General features: G+C 49.7%; 1 protein-coding gene across 14 annotated transcripts; it reads left to right on the plus strand.

Moving 5' to 3' along the window:
• The first annotated feature begins 350 nt into the window (after positions 1-350).
• On the plus strand, positions 351-17842 carry MDC1 (mediator of DNA damage checkpoint 1). Of its 14 annotated transcripts, none has more exons than XM_070074268.1 (16): positions 770-1015; positions 3428-3566; positions 4091-4471; positions 4552-4621; positions 5035-6052; positions 6352-6494; positions 6638-6703; positions 6867-6956; positions 7606-8370; positions 8495-8538; positions 9013-11385; positions 11468-11587; positions 11699-11881; positions 12087-12212; positions 12324-12434; positions 16337-17079. In XM_070074268.1, the coding sequence occupies exons 2-6, from the start codon at positions 3431-3433 to the stop codon at positions 6490-6492; spliced, it is 1746 nt and encodes a 581-aa protein (XP_069930369.1). In that variant the 5' UTR covers positions 770-1015; positions 3428-3430; the 3' UTR covers positions 6493-6494; positions 6638-6703; positions 6867-6956; positions 7606-8370; positions 8495-8538; positions 9013-11385; positions 11468-11587; positions 11699-11881; positions 12087-12212; positions 12324-12434; positions 16337-17079. The 14 variants fall into 14 exon arrangements, with proteins under 14 accessions (XP_069930358.1, XP_069930363.1, XP_069930369.1 ...); XM_070074267.1 differs by having other exon boundaries at positions 1010-1341; XM_070074257.1 differs by having other exon boundaries at positions 351-1015; positions 5035-6494; positions 16337-17842.
• Positions 17843-20443: the final 2601 nt, after the last annotated feature.

A 20443-nucleotide genomic window follows, 5' to 3' on the forward strand; every position in this document is an offset into this window, starting at 1 on the left:
GAAAGCAGCTTTTCTGCAGTAAAGAGCTCAGATTTAGAACTGGAGGACTTGTTTCCATTTGTCTCTGCATTAGGAACCCAGCGAGTCATTTAACTTCGCAGAGCTGCAGAGATAAAATCTACTTCTGTTTGGTTCTCGTGGCCCGAGCTGAGATAACAAACGGGAAAGAGCTACCTAAAGTAGATCCCTATCAAATTATTTCCTGGTCTCTTCATGTCTCGTTATAATGAAATAAATTACTTTCCATCCTTGCCTTGCCCCTTGAAAAGTGAGGCCAACCTTTTAAAACGGTTAGCAAAACAGTTTCCTCTCTTAGGCTTTGGATTTTTATTTTAGGATCTTCCGTTTAGGAAAATGTCCTCAAAATGTCCGTCGGGGATGTATTCTCAGGAGGAAATGACACGACTTCTACTAAACAAGCGAAATCAAAAGGCAATGAAATTCCACTGCAGTGAGGAGCCTCAAGTGCCACGCCTACGGGCTGTCCTCCAAACTGCAGCCTGGAGCCACGACTGCAATCCGCAACCCATTTGTTTCTCCTGAGTCAGCGGACACCATGTCTGGGAGGACCGGAAAAGGGCGCTCTGGCCGGACCAGACGCGGCCGACGACTGTAGTACAGAGACGCTCTATCCGCCGCCAGAAACTGGCGCCAGACTCTCTGGTCGCGGTTTGGAAGTCTGCGCGGGAAGTGGGCGGTGGGCCATGAAACGGCAGTGGGCGGTCCCTTGGAGCTGGCCAATCAGAATGCGCTATTTCGCGCGGCCTCCGATTACTCTTCCTCAACTGAGCACTGTCTCCCGGGAGATGCTTTCCTTTTGAACTGTGGGGGGACGGTTGGGGGAGGGGATTCGAATGTGCCGCCGCTCTGTGGGCGTCATCAAATCAACGTGCAGGACGGTCGTGAAGGACAGCGACAACAGCCAATCAGCGAGCCGGGTCCCTTCCGGCGCACGCATTCGCACCGCCCCGGTCGCGACCGTTACGGGTGGCGCGCGCGCGCGTACTCCAAGTAGGTGAGTTCTGAGGGCCTCGCCCACATCTTCGCGGGTACCATCTTGATTCCGACGGAGGGCGGGAGGGGCGTGCCCTGGGTGCGACTGGGCGGAGGTAATTCGAAAGTTTGTGGGACTGTAAATGCCCACCCTCACCTGACGCCTCTCCTCGCCCCGGGAGGCGTTGGATCCCGACGGAGCCCCACTGGGCGGGGATCAAAGATGGTGGTCCTTTGATTCCAAGGCGAGGAACGCGGGCGCCCGCTGGGCTGGCCCGTCTTAAGGCCGAAGTGAACCTTTTCGCCTCGGGGGCGTCCTCCTTTCCCTAGCTGCCCGTTTCCCTCTTTGTAAGTGAACTCCATCCTTATTTCTTCCTTTCATTCTGCCCCTAGCAGGCTCAGTGAGGCAGCCCTGCGAGGGCAGGGTGCATGTAGGGTTTGCCTCACGGATGTGGCCCCCGTTCTTTGATCAGCCCTAGGCGCGCCGTCACCACCGTAGAACGACCGTGATGGGCACCGGGGGGAAAGGGAGAGTTCCGGGGGGAGGGGCGGCGGAGTGTGAGAGTGGTGGTTACAGGGTAGGCGCAAGGCCGTCGGCCACCAGGGTCACCGGAAACTAGGAAGGACTTTAATGAGGGGAGGACATTTGAACAGAGGACGGCGATTACTGTTACTATCGATTTGAAAGTCGGGGCTGTGCCGGGCCCACACCAGGAGCCTGGAACTCAATCCCAAGCCTCCCACGTGGGCGGCCGTTGCCCGCTGCCTCTCAGGGTACCCGCTAGCAGGAAGCTGACACTGGAAGCGGAGTTGCGCTCGGATGTGAGATGCCAGCGTCTTCAGCGCTGCGCCTGAACTAAAGCCCCCAGGGTGGGCAGGAGTCGATCAGGAAACCAGGAGGGAAGGGCCTTGGGCATCAGCTGTGGGGCCGAGGGGAGTGTGTTTATAGAGGCTTGGTTGGACCGCATGCGGGTCAGCGGAGTGAGGGTGGGGGCTTGCAGTGCCCAACAAAAGGCTTAAGTGGGGTGGAGGAGGTTTGCTGAGGAGTTTAGGTTTTATTTTACCCTGGGAAAACCATCAGAAAATATTAAAAAGAGAGATCTGAGTGACTCTGAGCAAGTTCCTTCACCCATATATGTTGTTTTAGCTAAAAGAAAAAGATAATAATAATGCCTCTTTACAGGGTTCTTGTGGAGACTAAGTGAGGCAGTCAGTGTAAGAAACCGGAATCCTCTCTATGTCGACTATTAGGAGTTTTTGTAATTTAGTCTGATCACGCCGAGGTGCTCTGGCAAAGTGTAAAAAGTACGGGCAGTACAACCAAAAGAACATTTCTTCTTACCTGTCTACTTAACCTGCTGTGTTATCCGGAGCAAATTATCTCATATTTTCAGCGTTAGTTTCCTAAATGTCTACCTCTGTCGTCTACTGTGCGTGACACATAATGCCCAGCACAGACTTGGCGTGTATGAGCAGTGGGCTGCAGCCCAGTTGTGGATAGTGAAGTTCATTTAATAGGTTGTAAATGTTCATTTAAAAAGTATAAGGAGAGGTGCTGACATTGTGGTACACAGGGTTAGCCACAGCCTACAATGCTGACATACCATATTACTGTGGCTGCTCTGCTACCAATCCAGCTCCCTGCTAGTGTGCCTGGGAAAGCAAAAGAAGATGGCCCAAGTGCTTGGGCCCCTGCCACCTGCATGGAGTTCCTGGCTTCTGGCTTTAGCTGAGTCCAGCCCCCTCCATTGTGACCATCTCTGTTGCTCCCTCCTTCTTTGTTTCTTCTGTCTTTCAAATACAATAAATTTAAAAATATAGAGAATAGGAAAAACAGAAATAAGAATTTTAGTGTATTATCGTAGCATTGTTTCTCAAAAAATATATAAATAAACATGTTTGTATATATTTGTGTAATGAGGACCTTGTAATATTTATCTTTCTTTGTGTCATGGTCAAAAATATATACTTTTTAAATATTTGTTTATTTGAGAGGCAGAGTTACAGAGGAAAAGGTCTTCTATCTGTTGGTTCACTCCCCAAATGTCTGCAACAGCCAAAGCTGGGCCAGGCAGAAGCCAGGAGCCAGGAGCATCTTCCAGGTCTCCCACGTGGGTACAGGGGCCCAAGCACTTGGGCCATTTTCCACTCTTTTCCTAGGCACATTAGTAGTGACCTGGATCGGAAGTGGAGCAGCCAGCACTCAAACCTGTCTGTATGGGATGCTGATGCTGCAGGCAGAGGCTTAACCTTAGTATGCCACAGTGCCAGCCCTGATCAAAAATCTTTTTAAATGCTTCCAAAGGATAACAGAATGACTGAAGGAAAGACAAGTATCAACTTCCATAACTATCCAGATTTACCCCATTATCAGTCTCATCTCTGATGCTCTGTCTGTGAGCCAGTGATGGAGATGATAATGTTTCCTTCCCAGATCATGGAAGACACACAGGCTATTATCTTGGAGACTGAAGATGAGGAGGACACAGAGCAATCCAACCACATTGCAGGAGGTGGATTGGAGCCCGTAGGGCGACTGCGCGTCTTCAGTAGTACTCACGGACCAGAGAAAGGTCAGAGGGTATTGGGTGCTAAAATATTGGTCTTTTTATTTTTGTGGGGAGGTGGGCGAAGGATTGTGGGAAGCTTATATATGTTCCAAAGAGATCTAAAGAAATATTTTTTACTGGAATTGGAGAAGGAGGGGCAGACTGAGTTTATTTTTCCAGGCTAGTGCCCTGGGCCTAGTTGGGAGTGATTTTATTTTAGTAGAAGATAAAGAGATTCAGATAAAAAACCCAGTGTGTCTGGAGATGAATGGTGTTGGTGGTTGGCCAACACAGTGAATGTGTGTAATGCCCAGAACCCTGTGCTATGTGTATTTATCACAGTTTTAGAATGACCAATGTGGACAGGTGAGGTTTTACATATGAATAGTGCATTGTACATGTTCTTTAATTCCTAGGTGTGCTAGGACCTTTTGTTTTTCTGATGCGCCTGGGGCATTACTGAGTAGTGGGTTATGTGATAGGAACATTTTCCTAATGACAGGCCAAGACTCTGACCTTGGAACCTGTGGACCTCTCTTGATTCTTAGATTTCCCACTGTACCTCGGGAAGAATGTAGTGGGCCGAATGCCTGACTGCTCTGTGGCCCTGCAGTTTCCATCCATCTCCAAACAACATGCAGTGATTGAAATCTTGGCCCAGGGCAAGGCACCTCTCCTCCACGACTGTGGGAGCCTCAATGGTACTCAGATCCTGAGGCCGCCTAAGGTCCTGAAACCTGGGGTGAGTCATTGTCTCAAGGACCGGCAGTTGATTCTCTTTGCTGACTTGCTCTGCCAGTACCATCGCCTGGATATCCCCATACCCTGTGCTCCCCAGGGCCCTCTAACTATAGAGGAGACCCCCAGGGTACAGGGAGAAGCTCAACCTCAGAGGCTTCAGTTGGCTGAGGATTCAGAGGAAGAATTAGGTAAGTGTATGTGTTGGGAGGGTGGATGAGGAGGCAGGGATGAGGAGTATAAAGTTGTCACTCTGTTCTGTTCTTGACAGATTCAAAGAGGTGTATGATGCAAGACTCAAGGACCGCATCCCCCTCTTTGGCAACAGTAGTACCAGAGAGGTGAGTGCCTAGGGTCAGACACTTGAGTCTTCAGAAGGAGGCTGGGCCAGGGGCTGGAGGCTCAACCTCCAAGAGATAAAGATCATGAAAATTGGGGCTGGGGGCACTGTGGTACATGGGGTCTTCAGAAAGTTCATGGATAATGTGTATTATGAGGAACCTGTGATTGCATTTCAACATTTTCTGGACCACAAATTGATCTTTCAATCCGATTTGAAGTTCCCTTATATTCATTCATTCTGCTCAATTTTTATAGCACACCCCTGATGTGCCCAGCACTGAACTGATTGCTGGAGGTAGAAAAACAAATACTACACTGTGCCTGCCTGCTGTCAGGGAGCTCGTGGTCCAGTGGGGTGTGCCTCCCTGGCAAGTAGATTCTATGGATCCTTGCTCTTTTCTTCCCTTCATAGTGATGAAGAGGGGTTTTCTCCTGCCCCGAGTGGCCCTGCGCCATCTTTTGGCTTCAGATTGGACAGTGACACAGATGAGGAAGAAGGGCAGCACCCAGTAGCAAAGGAGGCCTCCTCAGCTGCCAGAAGAGACGCGACCACAGGAGCCAAGCTGCCTGAAGCCAATGGCGTCGCAACTTTCATGCCTGCCATGAAAGAAACACACAACGGCACAGAAGTCCAGGGGAAGGCAAGCAACGGGCTGGCTCCAGATGGGGAGATTTTGGAGAGGAACCAAGCTCCTGAGGACACAGATGCAGATAATGACAGCAGGCTTCCTGGAAGGCCCACTGTGGGCCACTTGGAAAGGGTCCAACCTTCTGGCTTCATGGACAGTGATACTGATGTGGAGGAAGAGCAAATCCCTGCAACCCCAGCTGTAGTTCCTGTGAAAAAGAGGCAAATCTTCCGTGGAGTTGGTCCCCAGGGCTCTGGAGCACTCGGCCTGCAACATGTGCAGGAAAGCCAGGCTAGAGGTGATACCGATGTGGAGGAGGACAAGGCCCCACTCACTGTCCCTCTGGTGAGAAGCCACGCCCCCATGGTGATCGACAGCGACACAGATGATGAGGAAGAAATCTCTGCAGCGCTTACTTTGGCGCGTCTGAAAGAGAGCCCAGCTGTTATATGGAACAGAGATGGAGATATGGAAGGGGGCAGGGCCCAACCTGAGGTCCCTCTGCAGCAAAACCAAACCACCTCTGGGAGAGACAGTGACACAGACGTGGAGGAAGAGGGGCTGCCAGCAGACCGAACTGTTCCCAACAGTCACGCAGACAAGGATGCAGCCCTAGTTACGGCACAGTCAAAGATGGGCCCACCTACTCCTAACGACAGTGATACAGATGTGGAAGCAGGCATGAGCTCACCTGGGATCCACCTGGAGAGAAGCCAAGCATCTGCCCCAGTGGCCATCAACACAGAACTGGAGGAGGAAGTGTCCCCAGGGCTGGCTGCTGTACATCTACAGAAGCATCAGGTGCCTGTGTTGGGGACAGATCAAACCGAGGTGGAAGCAGAGGGTGGCCCAGCAGAACTGCCTGTGTTGCCTCCAGAGGGAGTCCAGCCTTCTGTAGCTGGAGACTGTGAGACAGGCACAGAAGAGGGCATGTCCTTAGCAGCCTCAGTAGTGGCAGATGTAAGAGAGGGCCAGCTTCCAGCAGATGGGGATGTGGGAATAGACCACACTACAGCTGAGCATGAGAGAGCTCTGCAGTTGGGGGCACAGGGTAGGTCACCTATGGCACAGGTGGAGCAGGACCTTCTCCCTGTCTCCAGGAGCAATGTCACAGACCTAGTGGTGGACACAGGTACTCCAGGGCGAACCACCCAGCCACAAAGAGAGGGAGCCCAGTCCCCCACAGGAAAGCAGAGAGAGCTATATGTGGGCGGGACCGAGGACTTGGAAGAAGACTCTGATGGTAAGTGCTGGCTTTTGTCCTCCCCTGATCCCTGATAAAACCAATGGTTATAAGGGTTGGGGTTGGGGAGAGAATAGTAGAGATAAAGTGAGGAGTTAAGGGTTGGGTAAGGTTTCTAATTATCCTATGTTCTTTCCCACTAGATTTTGAAGATGTGGCACTTCAAGCTACCCAGTGCTTTGTGGACAGGGACAATCAGAGCGTGGAAGGTGAGGACATCTATGGTTTGGGTCCCAGTACCAGTGGGAGCAGGGAAATTGGACTGGTGGTCCTTGAAGGGTATGAAGGCTGGCATGGTAGGGCAGGAGACTGGGAATAGGACCTGGGGTTCCCGGGGGAGCAGTACCTAGGCCATCTTCTCCTGTGCCACAGACCAGAATTTGGAAGATGAACCTACCCAGGCCTTCCTGTTGAATCCACCTCCAGAGCCTGCATCTTCCTCTTGCAGCTTTCAGAGTTCAGGTACAGGAAACTCTCTGAGTTACTAACTTGGCATCCTTTCCTTTCTCCATCTACTTGTTTCTTTTCATACTATATTTTGCTGATGTTGTTTTGTCTCATCAGAAGAAAAATGCCAAGTTAAGTCCTACTCATTGACCAACTAGTTTAGATCATATTTTAAGAGACTACTGAGGGGGCTGGTGCTGTGGTATAGTAGATTAAGCCTCTGCCTGCAGCACCGGTACTTTTATGAGTGCTGGTTCATGTCCAGCTGCTCCTCTTCTATCCAGCTTACAGCCTGGGAAAGCAGTGGAAGATGGCCCAAGCGCCCCTACACCCAAATGGGAGACCCAGAGGAAGCTCCTGACTCCTGGCTTTAAATTGGCCCAGCTCCAGCCTTTGAGGCATGAACCAGTGGATGGAAGACCTCTCTCTCTGTAACTCTGCCTTTCAAATAAATAGATAAATCTTTAAAATAAAGAGAGACTACCAAAAAAGCTTTCCTAAAAGGCGAAGGGCTTTTTGAAACAAGCACTAAATATTGTAACTACCAACCTATTCCTGACTACTAATAATCCATTTAGGTTTATTCTCATGAATTTATTATAATCCTTCCTCAATCTATTACCTTCCCAACCTACACTCCTCTTACCTTCTTGTCTACTTCCAGGTACCATGGATGTGTCCTGGGAGCTCATGGCTACACAGCAATTCTGTTCCACAGCATCTGACACCTCTGAGACCCAGCCCATTGAGGCCAACGGATTCTGCCCATCTCCATCTAGAGCAATACCACAAGACCAGCGTGCAGAGAGCCCACTACACACAGAGCCACTGGGGAGTCAAGGCAGAGCGATGCAAACTATGGAGAAAGACATGGGTACACCAAAAGAAACAGCAGATAGAGTGACCCTTGAGAGAAGGCCATTCGAGAGGGAAACCAACAAACTGCCACCAGAAGGAGAGAAGGCAGCTACAGTGGGAGGAGGACAGTTTGCCAGGGACACACAGGATGGAGAACAGGCCCTAGCAGGAGACACTGGGAACCAAGAGTCTGACAAGAGGGAGGAAAGTGCAAGTCCTGAAAGGGAACAGGAGAATTTGGAGGTAGCAATGGAGACGAGCACAGAAGTACCAGAGAAAGAAATAGAGAAGCAGACCCTTTTGGGAGAAGTATCTGAGAGAGAGGCAGAGAGGCCTAAGCCAGAGAAAGAGTGTGAGCCAGCTGGGTTAGAAGTGACCCTGATAAGAGGCCCCCAAAGAGAAGAGATGGAAGGAGGGAGCCAGGACCAGAAAGAGCAGGCCTCCAGGCCAAGACCACAGCCTGGACTCGGGGCAGGGGATCTTCAGGGACTTGATTCAGTCCCTGTAGCTTCTGGGAGCCAGTCAGGTGGAGGAAGGGGAGCCCCAGAGAACCCCAGGAGGCAGCCGAGAGGTAAGTGAAGGCAGAGGGACTCCAGGGTGGTATGCAGCCTTCATGATCATTAATTCATGATCATCAACCCCTGAGCAACCAGCTTCCCGAGACTCAGCCACCACTGTGTTTGCTTTCTGTCTAGGCCACTTGAATTGCAAGATGTCACCTGATGAGAAGACTCCCAGGGTGAGAGCTGCCGCTGTACCTTCCCCAGCCCACAGGTCATCTCTGCATCTCCTCCAGCAGTGTCCTTCCTCTAGACTTGCTTTGATTTTGCCTTTTCCCCTATTCTAATTTCTCCACTCCTTGGTTGGCTCCTGTCCCTTTGCCCGTGGCTCCCATGGTTTTCCATATCCATCTCCCAACTTGTTGCTCCTTCCACCTGACTCAGAAAGGAAGTCCCTTTCTTTGTGTTCCTTCTCTCTTTGCCTCACACATTCCCTTCACTACCACCATCCATGTGTGGAAAATACCACAGGGGGAGAGGTCTGTGGGAAAGAGGACTGCTTCCTTCCCAGGAAGTCCCATTAGGAAGAGAGGTCACAGTCAGGAATAGAAATGCCAGGAGCATATTCTCACCTGAAACAGTGTCAACAACAGCATCTAGATTCTCTCTCCTCACTACCTCTTCCTCCCTCACTGGCTTTCTTTTCTCCCCAGGGTGATCCGGAATCCCCAGATGCTTGTCTGCCTGAAGCCTCAACCCCACCCCCAACCCCCCTGATCTGTCAGAGCCAAAAACATCCTGCACCTCAGCCCCTTCTTCCTCCCTCCCCACCTTCTGTTGAGCCACCCATTCTTAGGACCAGGCAAAATGGAAGTCAGGAAGCTCCAGAAATTCCCTTGTCCTCAGAGCTGGAGTCTGAAGTCAGGCCCCAGAAGTCCTCTCCAGTTTCCTCTGCTATCCTTGAGCCTTATCCTCCCACCCCCACAGAGCAGTCTGTCACCCCCAAGCTCCCATCTCAGGCCACTCGGGACAGGACACATAGGTCTTATGATAAGACCCCCAAACCAGTGGAATCCACTGCCCCTGACCTGCAGCCATCCACCTCCACAGAGAGGCCTGTCACCGCCAAGCCCACATCTCAGGCCACTCGGGGACGAACACATAGGGCCTCTGCCAGGACCCCTGAACCAGTTGAGCCTCCTGTCCCCACAGACCAGTCTGTCACCCCCAAGCCTTCAACCAGGGCCACTCGGGGAAGGACACGTAGGGCCTCTGCCAAGACCCCTGAACCAATTGAGCCTCCTGTCCCCACAGACCAGCCTGTCACTCCCAAGCCTTCAACCAGGGCCACTCGGGGCCGGACATGTAGGGCCTCTGCCAAGACCCCTGAACCAATTGGGCCTCCTGTCCCCACAGAGCAGCCTGTCACCCCCAAGCCTTCCACTGGGGCCACTCGGGGCAAGACACGTAGGTCCTCTGAACCAGTTGAACCCATAGTACCTGAAATCCTCCAGCTGTCCACCCCCACAGAGCATCCTGTCACCCCCAGGCCCACACCTCAGGTCACTTGGGGCAGGACACGTAGGTCCTCTGCCAAGTCCCCTGAACCAGTTGGACCCACTGCCCCTGATCTTGAGCCTCCTCTCTCTGCAGATCAGCCTGTCACTCCCAAGCCTTCAACTAGGGCCACTCGGGGCAAGACACGTAGGTCCTCTGAACCAGTTGAACCCATAGTACCTGAAATCCTCCAGCTGTCCACCCCCACAGAGCATCCTGTCACCCCCAGGCCCACACCTCAGGTCACTCGGGGCAGGACATGTAGGTTCTCTGCCAAGTCCCCCGAACCAGTTGGACCCACTGCCCCTGATCTTGAGCCTCCTCTCTCCACAGATCAGCCTGTCACTCCCAAGCCTTCAACTAGGGCCACTCGGGACAGGACACATAGGGCCTCTGCCAAGACCCCTGAACCAATTGAGCCTCCTGTCCCCACAGACCAGCCTGTCACTCCCAAGCCTTCAACCAGGGCCACTCGGGGCCGGACATGTAGGGCCTCTGCCAAGACCCCTGAACCAATTGGGCCTCCTGTCCCCACAGAGCAGCCTGTCACCCCCAAGCCTTCCACTGGGGCCACTCGGGGCAAGACACGTAGGTCCTCTGAACCAGTTGAACCCATAGTACCTGAAATCCTCCAGCTGTCCACCCCCACAGAGCATCCTGTCACCCCCAGGCCCACACCTCAGGTCACTCGGGGCAGGACACGTAGGTCCTCTGCCAAGTCCCCTGAACCAGTTGGACCCATTGCCCCTGATCTTGAGCCTCCTCTCTCCGCAGATCAGCCTGTCACCCCCAAGCCCACATCCCGGGTCACTCGGGGTAGGAAACATCAGTCCTCTTTCAAGACCCCTGAGCAAGTTGAACCCACAGTCCCTGATCTTGAGCCTCTTACCCCCACAGAGCAGCCTGTCACTCCCAGGGCCACTCGAGGCAGGACCCTTAGGTCCTCTATCAAGACTCCTGAACCAGTTGAGCCCACAGCCGCTAATCTTGAGCCTCCCCCTACTGTAGAGCAGCCTGTCACCCCTAAGGCCATAGCTCAGAGTGGTCAGAGTGGGACACTAAGGTCTTCTACATTAAATGCTGTCCCAGTTCCTACCCCCTCTGAATTCCAGTCCACTGTCACCACAGAGCAGCCTACCCTGGAGCCCATTCCTCAAGCCAATAACAGCAGGGGACAGAGGGCTAGAAGGAAGCATGGCTCCCCCATAGCTCCCATTATCTACAAACCTTGCTCCGCACTCCCTGAACCTAAATCCCAATTATCAAGCAACCAAAGACAAGGAGCAGTGAGAGCAGCTGAATCCCTTGGGACTGTTCCTGAGCCTGCCTTTCCCCAGCTTCTTGGGGTACCCACCCATGCTCCCCAGATCCAAAAGGTAGAAGCAGCAGGCATATCCGGGGTCATTCAAGAGCCTCCGAAGACCTCTCCAAGCCACAAGAGGTCTTCAGCGCCCATGGATTCACCCCCACTTCAAAAACGGCCCCGAAGAGGGGAAGTGTCCCGGAAGACGGTATTCCCCAAGGAAGAGGTGAGGAGAGGGCTGGGGCCACGGAGCTAGGAAGATGGGCACCTGGCTCAGAAATTCCCACTAAGGTCTCTCTCAAACCCAGGATTTGGTGGTTCCAGTGCCAGGCAAGAGAAGGAGAGACCAGGCAGAGGAAAAGCCCAAGGGAATTCCAAGCTGCAGTCGTCGCCGAACCAAACCTCACCAACAATCAGCAGCCCCCAAAGTAGGGGGAAAAGTGTCTGGGGCTTTGTGGGAGGATGGGAGGAGAGCTAGAGGATGTGACAGCCTGGTGCTGCTGTCATGGGTTGCTAGCCCAGATTAACCCCTCCCACAGGTGCTTTTCACAGGAGTCCTGGATGTTCGCGGGGAGCAGGCGGTGCTGGAACTCGGTGGGAGTCTAGCCAGCTCGGTGGCAGAGGCTTCCCACCTGGTCACTGATCGAATCTGCCGCACTGTCAAATTCCTATGTGCCCTAGGGCGGGGCATCCCCATCCTTTCCCTGGACTGGCTGTATCAGGTGAGGAACCCAGGGGTGACAGACCAATGGATAGAGTGACAGGAAAATAAAGTGGTGGGAAGAAAAAGGGGATACAGACATGGGAGGTGGGTAAGGGGAAGGCTAGATTAATCTGGAAAAACGTTACTTGAACTCTGCAAATGCTGGGCAGGGGAGCAGGGTGGGGGCTGGGCTGAGCACTCATGCTGAATGCCACCTCCTCTAGTCTCGAAAGGCTGGCTGCTTCCTGCCCCCGGATGAATATGTGGTGACCGATCCTGAGCAGGAGAAGAATTTTGGCTTCCGCCTTCGAGACGCCCTGAGCCGGGCCCGGGAGCGAAAGCTGCTGGAGGTGAGAGGCTACCTCCTACCCTGGGCTTCAGGCCTCCCTCCAAAATTACACAACAGCCCATGAGCTCTGAGCACAGAGACAGCCACTGCCTCCACCATTTCTTTCTCTTAGGGCTATGAGATTCATGTGACCCCTGGAGTCCAGCCGCCACCACCTCAGATGAGAGAGATCATCAGCTGCTGTGGAGGCACCATCTTACCTAGCATGCCCCGGTCCTACAAGGTATGATTGATGAGTTCTGAGTCTAGTGATGTGGCTGGAGTGGGAAAAGACTGGAGGAAGAAATAGAGGTGGGATTATACAGTAGTGGGGGGTTATGAAATGTATGGAATATAAAGGGATCAGGGGGCAAGTGTTTGGTGCCGGTGGTGTATGGGATGCCCAGCCCCCACATCTGAATGCCTGGGTTCAAGTCCCAGCTCTTTCTCTTCCAGCTTCCTGTGATGCCCACCCTCGGGATGGAATTCCTGTCTTTCCTTTGGGCCTGGACTGCCCTGGTTGCTGCTAGCATTTGGGGAAAGAACTGGCAGATGGGAGATTTCTGTCTCTAAAATACATGGATCTATAGACAGACTTGAAGGGAGAGGTGAGGGAAAGGACAGGAAGCAATGTTGTCTTTCATCTCTGATAAATAAATAAATGCTTTTTTTCATTTTTTAAAGATTTACTTATGTATTCAAAAGGCAGAGTTATAGAGAAGCAAAGAAAGAGAGGTCTTCCATCCACTGGTTCACTCCCCAAATGGTTGCGATGGCCGGAGCTGAGCCAATCCGAAGCCAGGAGTCAGGAGCTTCTTCTGGGTCTCGCACACAGGTGCAAGGGTCCAAGTACTTGGGCTATCCTCCGCTGATTCCCCAGGCGCATTAGCAGGGAGCTGGATTAGAAGTGTAGCAGCCAGTACTTGAGCCAACGCCCATATGGGATGCTGGCACTGCAGATGTGGTTTTACTTGCTACACCACAGAACTAGCCCCAATAAATACTTTTTTAAAAAAGGATAGGTGGGGCTGGTGCTGTGGCATAGCAAGTAAAGCCACTGCCTGCAGTGCAGGCATCTCACGGGTGCCAGTTCTAGTCCCGGCTGCTCCATTTCCGATCCAGCTCACTGCTATAGCCTGGGAAAGCAGTAGAAGATGGCCCATGTCCTGGGCCCCTGCACCTGCATGGGAGACCTGGAATAAGCTCCTTGCTCCTGGCTTTGGATCAGCCCAGCTTTGGCCATTGAAGCCAACTGGAGAGTGAACCCGCGGATGGAAGACACTCTCTCTCTCTTTCTCTCTCTCTCTCTCTCTCTCTCTCTCTCTCTGCCTCTGCCTCTCTGTAACTCTGCCTTTCAAATAAATAATCTTTTTTTTTTTAAAAGGGGGGGTGATAGGAATGAGAGATCTGCTGATACCACATGGACTTAGTTTTACTTTGTATTTTAACTTTTTTATTTATTTATTTTTGACAGGCAGAGTGGACAGTGAGAGAGAGAGACAGAAAGGTCTTCCTTTTGCCGTTGGTTCACCCTCCAATGGCCGCCGCGGCCAGCGTGCTGTAGCCGGTGCACCGCGCTGATCTAAAGGCAGGAACCAGGTGCTTATTCTGGTCTCCCATGCGGGTGCAAGGCCCAAACACTTGGGCCATCCTCCACTGCACTCCTGGGCCACAGCAGAGAGCTGGCCTGGAAGAGGGGCAACCGGGACAGAATCTGGCGCCCCAACAGGGACTAGAACCCGGTGTGCTGGCGCAGCAGGCAGAAGATTAGCCTATTGAGCCGTGGCGCTGCCCAATTTTTTTATTTTTTTAAAGACTTACTTATTTATTTGAAAGAGTTACAGAGAAGGAGACACAGAAACAGATCTTCCATCCACAGGTTCACTCCCCAAATGGCTGCAATGGCCAGAGGTGGACCAGGTCAAAGCCAGGAGCCAGGAGCTTCATCTGGGTCTCCCATGTGGGTACAGGGCCCCAAAGACTTGGGCCATCTTCCACTGCTTCCCCAGGTGCATTAGCAGGGAACTAGATTGGCAGTGGAATATCTAGAACTTGGACTGGTATTCATTTGGAAGGCTGGCATTGCAGGCGGTGGCTTAAACTGTTATGCCACAATGCCAAACCCTGTATTTTAATATTTTACAATATACAACAAAAGGAGAGAGTAAATAATGCAATACAGTGAACCCTTCTATATCAGGCACCACATTCAACAGTTTTTAGATTATGATACGATTATTCCACCACTTTTTTCTTTGATTTTCTTTGAGAATTATTTTATTTTAACTTACTGTTCAAACATTTATTTATTTGAAAGACAGGGTTACAGAGAGTGGGACAGAGAGAAAAAGGTCTTCCATCTACTGTTTCTCTTTCCAAATGGCTGCAACAACAGGGTTACTAAGCCAGGCCCAAACCAAGTGGAACTCCCTTCAGATCAGCACTTGGGCCATCTTAGTCTGCTTTCCCAGGTGCATAAGCAGGAAGCTGGATTGGAAGCAGAAGGGTTGATCGTTGAACTGGCAGTAATATGGGATGCCCATGTCACAAGCCATGGCTTAACCCACTGAGCTACAATGCCCACCCCATCTTGAAGTATTTTAAAGCAAACTGCAAACATTGTATTTTCTCATAAATATTTAATGCATACATTCTAAGAAATATATTCTTACATAATCACAATACCATTTATTTATTTGAAAGGCAGAGTTAGGGAGAGATACAGAGAAGGATCTTCCATCCTGTGGCTCACGCCCCAGATGGCCACATGGCCAGGGCTAGGCAAGATAGAAGCCAGGAGCTTCTTCCAGGTCTACCATGTGGGTGCAGGGGCCCAAGTATTTGGGCCATCTTCCACTACTTTCCCAGGTACATTAGCAGGGAGCTGGAGTGGGGGGGAGGGTGGAGTTGCCAGGACTTAAACCATATGGGATGCAGCTTCTTTACTGGATATGCCACAATACCATTATTATTTTTTTAAAAGATTCATTTACTTATTAATTTGAAAGGCAGAGTGACAGAGAAAAGGGAAAGAGCAAGAGAGAGAGCTTCTATCCATTGGTTTATTTCTCAAATGTCTGAAGCATCTACAGCTAGACTGGCTAAGCCAGTCACCGGGAACTCCATCCAAGTCTCCCACATCAATAGCAGAGACCCAAGTACTTGGACCATTATCCGATGCCTTCCCATTAGTGGGAAGCTGGCTCAGAAGTAGAGCAGCAAGGACTCAAACCAGCACTCCAGTATGGGATGGCTGGCATTGCAAGCAGCAAATTAACTTGCTGTGCCACAATGCTGGCCTTTATGATACTAATATCAATCCTCAACAAAAATGATAGTTTTTTGCTCATTTTTTCACATGGCATTAATTAAATTTCATAAGCTATCTAAAAAAATGCCTTTATACAGATGTTCAATTCAAGGTTTCAAATGTGGCTGATGTGTTGCTGCCCTGTTCATCTGCTGATTAATTTACTGATGAGCATACCTCTACCCATTCAGCCTTTTTATGCTGTGACTTCATGCAGAAACCCAGTTACTTGTCCTTTAGAATGTTCCCCAGTCTGAGTTTTTCATTTTTTCCCTTGTATCATTTCCCTTGTTTCTTTACCTTCTATATTTTCTGTAAATTGTAGTTCCTTCTAAAAGCTTGAATAAATTCAGATGAAACTTTTCCTGCAAGCATATTTTGTATGGCTTCCTATCAGGAAGTACTATTTTGGTGATGCTAAGACGGATTAGTGGGGGCCAGCCTTTCAGCATGGTGGGTTAAGCTGCTGCCTGCGACGCCAACATCCCATATGGACAGTTGTTGGAGTTGGGGCTGCTCTACTTCCAATCCAGTTCCCCTGCTAATGGCCTGAGAAAGGCATCAGAAGATGGCCCAGTTGTTTGGGCCTCTGCTACCCATGTGGGAAACCAGGATGAAGCTCCTGGCTCCTGACTTCAACCTGGCCCAGCCCTAGCCATTGAAAGCTTGCTTGCTTTCTCTCTCTCTCCTCCTTTCTGTAATTCTGCTTTAAAAAAAAAAAAAAAAAAAAAAAAAGAAAGAAAGAAAGAAAAGAAAAGAAAAAAAAAGACTGATGAGTGGATCCTGATCCTATTTCTAGGATCCTTTTTTCACCTGTGACTTCCTGTCTTCCCCAGCCTCAGAGAGTTGTGATCACGTGTCCCCAGGACTTCCCTCGCTGCTCCGGTCCACTTCGCCTTGGTGTGCCTCTCCTCTCATCCGAGTTCCTGCTGACAGGAGTGCTGAAGCAGGAAGCCACACCAGAGGCCTTTGTCTTCTCCGCTTTGGAATTGCCATCTACCTGAAAATCCCAGCATTCTTTTCAGTCCCAAACCAGTAAAGTATTGTGGAATAAAAGACTCAGGGCTTTAGAAAGGTTTGGGGTGTGCTGGTAGGACTTGTCCTGGAACTACAGTAGGACTAGAAAGATTTATGGATAAACAGCAAGATAGGGAGATTCTTTGGGGACCACAGATTTTCAAAAATGGCTGTTAATCTATTAATGTCATGCTCAGCTATCCTAACTCACTCACTATTCATCTCTAGCCATACTGATATTAATGTTCCATGGCACACAGGTGTCCCATCTCCCACTGGCAAGCCATCTCATCCTACCGGGATTCTATCCATCCTCTAAAGACAGAGAGACAATTTTGGTGTCAGGGGCCTGAAGGGATATTTAGAGTGAGTAGATTGGAGGGTGCAGTTACAGAATGCTGCTAAAATATTTTCCTCACTTCTGGCCTCATGTGGTTAGAAGGAACCTTTAAGTTTGACTTTCAGCAAGTCTCTGCACTTTTCTGCCCTGGTTTTTCAGTATTTATAAAATGACAGCTTAGGTTTGATCTCTGTCACAAATAAATATTCACTCTGTGCCTTATGGTGTAGTGCAATTTTTTTTTTAATGTCTGGGTCTTTTAAATAAATAGTTACAAATTTGTTTTAACATCCACTTAGGGCATATTATATACTACTTTAAGTTTTTAAGTTGGTTGATTTCAAAGATGTGGAGAAATTAGAACTTCTATATGTTGCTGGTGGGAGTGTAAAATGGTTCAGTCTCCACAGTAAACCGTTTGATGGTTTCTCAAGTCAGACATAAAATTACCATATGACTCAGCAATTCTGCTCCTAGGTATATATCCAGAACAATCAAAAAGAGACTTGAAACAAATACTTGTATGTTCATATTATCACTTTTCACAATAGCTAAGAGATGGACAACACAGATGCTCATCAAAAGATTATTGGGTAAACAATTTAATATATCCACACAATAGAATATTATTTAGCCATTTTTAAAAAGAGATGAAGTTTCAAAATTGCTATAGTATTTTGAATATTTTGCTAAGTGAAAGAAGCCAGACACATAAGGAAACATTGTAAGATTCCACTTTATGGAATATCCAGAATAGGTAAAGCCATTGACTAAGAAAAAATGGGTGGTTCCCAGAGGCTGGGAAGAGAGAAAAATGTGGAGTAACTATGTAATGGGTATAGGGTTTTATTTTGAGTTGATGAAAAAGTTTTGGGACTAGATACAAGTGATGGTTATATACACTGTAAATGTACTAAATGCCAGTCTTTAAAGTGATTAATTTTATGTTGTGTATATCTGACTTCAATAAAAAAAAAAGTGTTGATTAGTTTTGTACACTTTTCTGTAAATGTGAATTACAATTAAGTTTGGAAAATGATGTAGTAGAAAAATCATTAGCCACTATGCTGGCTTTTTTTTTTTTTTTTTTTAAAGAGATCCTCTATCCGCTGGTTTACTCCTCAAATGGCCACAACAGCCAGGGCTAGGCCAGAACTGGAACTCTATCCAGTTCTCCCACTTAGGAGGCAGAGATCCAAGCACTTGGGCCATCTTCCAGTGCCTTCCAAGGCACATTGAGAGCTGGATCAGAAGTAGAGCAGTGAGACTCGAATTGGCACCCATATGGGATGGTGGCTTCACAGACAGTGGCTTAACCCACTACCACAATGCCAGCCCCTGTGTTGGCTTTCAAACACCTCTCATAATACACATTAAGCATGGCTCTGTGGGTGTGTCACATGGTAGGACCCAAAACAGTATTAGTCCCTTTGTACAACTCAAAAGACTTCATACTTCCTGAATGTGCCCATATCCCTGGGGCCACAGGATTCCTCCACACCTGCTGTTGTTCCAGGACCTTGTAGTACTCAGGCACTCTGTTTTCATGATTGGTACTACTTAAGTGCCCCAAGTTAAACTTCTAGAGAATAAAATCTTTTCTTATACTTCCAAAGCTGTTACACAGCTTGTAGCACATTGCTTTGTATCTCTGTCACAGTACTAGCAGGAAATGGAGGACATAGTCAAATTATGATAACTTGGAGTTTTTTTTTAGAGTGCGAAATACAGAGAAGTAGGGGGCTGACATTGTGGTGCAGTGGGTTAAGCTACCACCTGCAATGCCAACATCCTATATGGGTTCCTGTTCAGTTCCTGGCTGCTCTTCTTCCCATCTAGCCACCGGCTAATGGTACCTGGGAAAAGCAGATGTCCCAAGTGCTTGGGCCTCTGCACTCTGGGAGACCTGGATGGAGTTCCAGGCTCCTGGCTTCGGCTTGACCCAACCCCAACTGTTATGGCCATTTGGGGAGTGAACCAGCACATGGAAAACTCCGTGTCTCCCTTTCTCTCTAACTCTACCTTTCTTTTCTTTTTCCTTTTTTTTTTTTTTTTTTTTTTTTTTTTTTTTTTTTTGTAAGATTTATTTATTTATCTGAGAGGTAGAGTTTACAGACAGAGGAAGAGACAGAGAGGTCTTCCATCTGCTGATTCACTCCCTAATGGCTGCAGTGGCTGAGCTGGGCTGATCCAAAGCCAGGAGCTTCTTTCGGGTCTCCTATGTGAGTGCAGGGGCCCAAGGACTTGGGCCACCTTCCACTGCTCTCCCAGGCCATCAGCAGAAAGCTGGAATGGAAGTGGAGCAGCCAGGACTCAAACTGGCATCCATATGGGAAGCTGGCACCATAGACACAGACTTAACCTACCACACCACAGCGCCAGCCCCTGTAACTGTACCTTTCAAATAAATTTTTTTTTTTTAAATTACAAAGAAATAAGCAGGAAAGGAGAAAGAATTGAATAGCAGTACCCACAGCTCCACTGTGTCTACCTCTGAACTCAAGATGAGCTACCTGTTAGGTAGAGAGAGCTTCCTCGATAAAAACTGACCACAGATGTACTCAGGAGAGCTCAGCAGGAAAGCAACGTGGAGAGTGGCTCTAAAGGGAGAGCATGAGATGTCTGGTACTACAGTACACAACAGCATTGATTCAGAGGGTGGGGGACGATGCTGCAGACTACAAGATGAGCAGCTTCCTTCAATTCTCTTCTTAGGCCATTTTTTTTTTTTTTTTTTCCCATTCCCAAGTTGAGGGACGTAGCTTGATAGCCAAGGCCCCTTCCAAGTGCTTAGCTACTATGCGTAGGTCCTTAGCTACATCATCTTTAACCTTTTCAAAAAAGATTTTTGGGGGACGATGCTGTGGCGCAGCAGGTTAACGCCCTGGCCAGAAACGCCAGCGTCCCATAAGTGCGCTGGTTCTAGTCCCGGCTGCTCCTCTTCCCATCCACCTCTCTGCTATGGCCTGGGAAAGCAGTAGAGGAAGGCCCAAGTGCTTGGGCCCCTGCACCCACGTGGTAGACCTGAAGGAAGCTCCTGGCTCCTGGCTTCCGATCGGCGCAGCTCCAGCCATTGCGGCCATCTGGGGAGTGAACCAGCAGATGGAAGACCTCTCTCTTTCTGCCTCTCCTCTCTCTGTGTAACTCTGCCTTTCAAATAAATAATCTTTTAAAAAAAGATTTTTGTTTATTTGAAAGGCATAGTTACAGAGGGCTGGCGCCACGGCTCACTGGGCTAATTCTCTACCTGCGGTGCCGGCACCCCGGGTTCTAGTCCCAGTTGGGGCACCAGATTCTGTCTTGGTTGCTCCTCTTCCAGTCCAGCTCTCTGCTGTGGCCCCGGATGGTGTTGGAGGATGGCCCAAGTGCTTGGGCCCTGCACCCATGTGGGAGACCAGGAGGAAGCACCTGGCTCCTGGCTTTGGATCGGCACAGTGCCGGCCGTAACGGCCATTTGGGGGGTGAACCAATGGAAGCAAGACCTTTCTCACTAACTCTGCCTGTCCAAAAAAAAAAAGGCATATTACAGAGCCCCTAAGGAGAGGCCTATCATCTACTCCCCAAATGGCTGCAACCGCTGGAGCTG

This window comes from Oryctolagus cuniculus, chromosome 5, assembly GCF_964237555.1.
Source record: "Oryctolagus cuniculus chromosome 5, mOryCun1.1, whole genome shotgun sequence".
Classification (NCBI taxonomy): Eukaryota; Metazoa; Chordata; class Mammalia; order Lagomorpha; family Leporidae; genus Oryctolagus; species Oryctolagus cuniculus.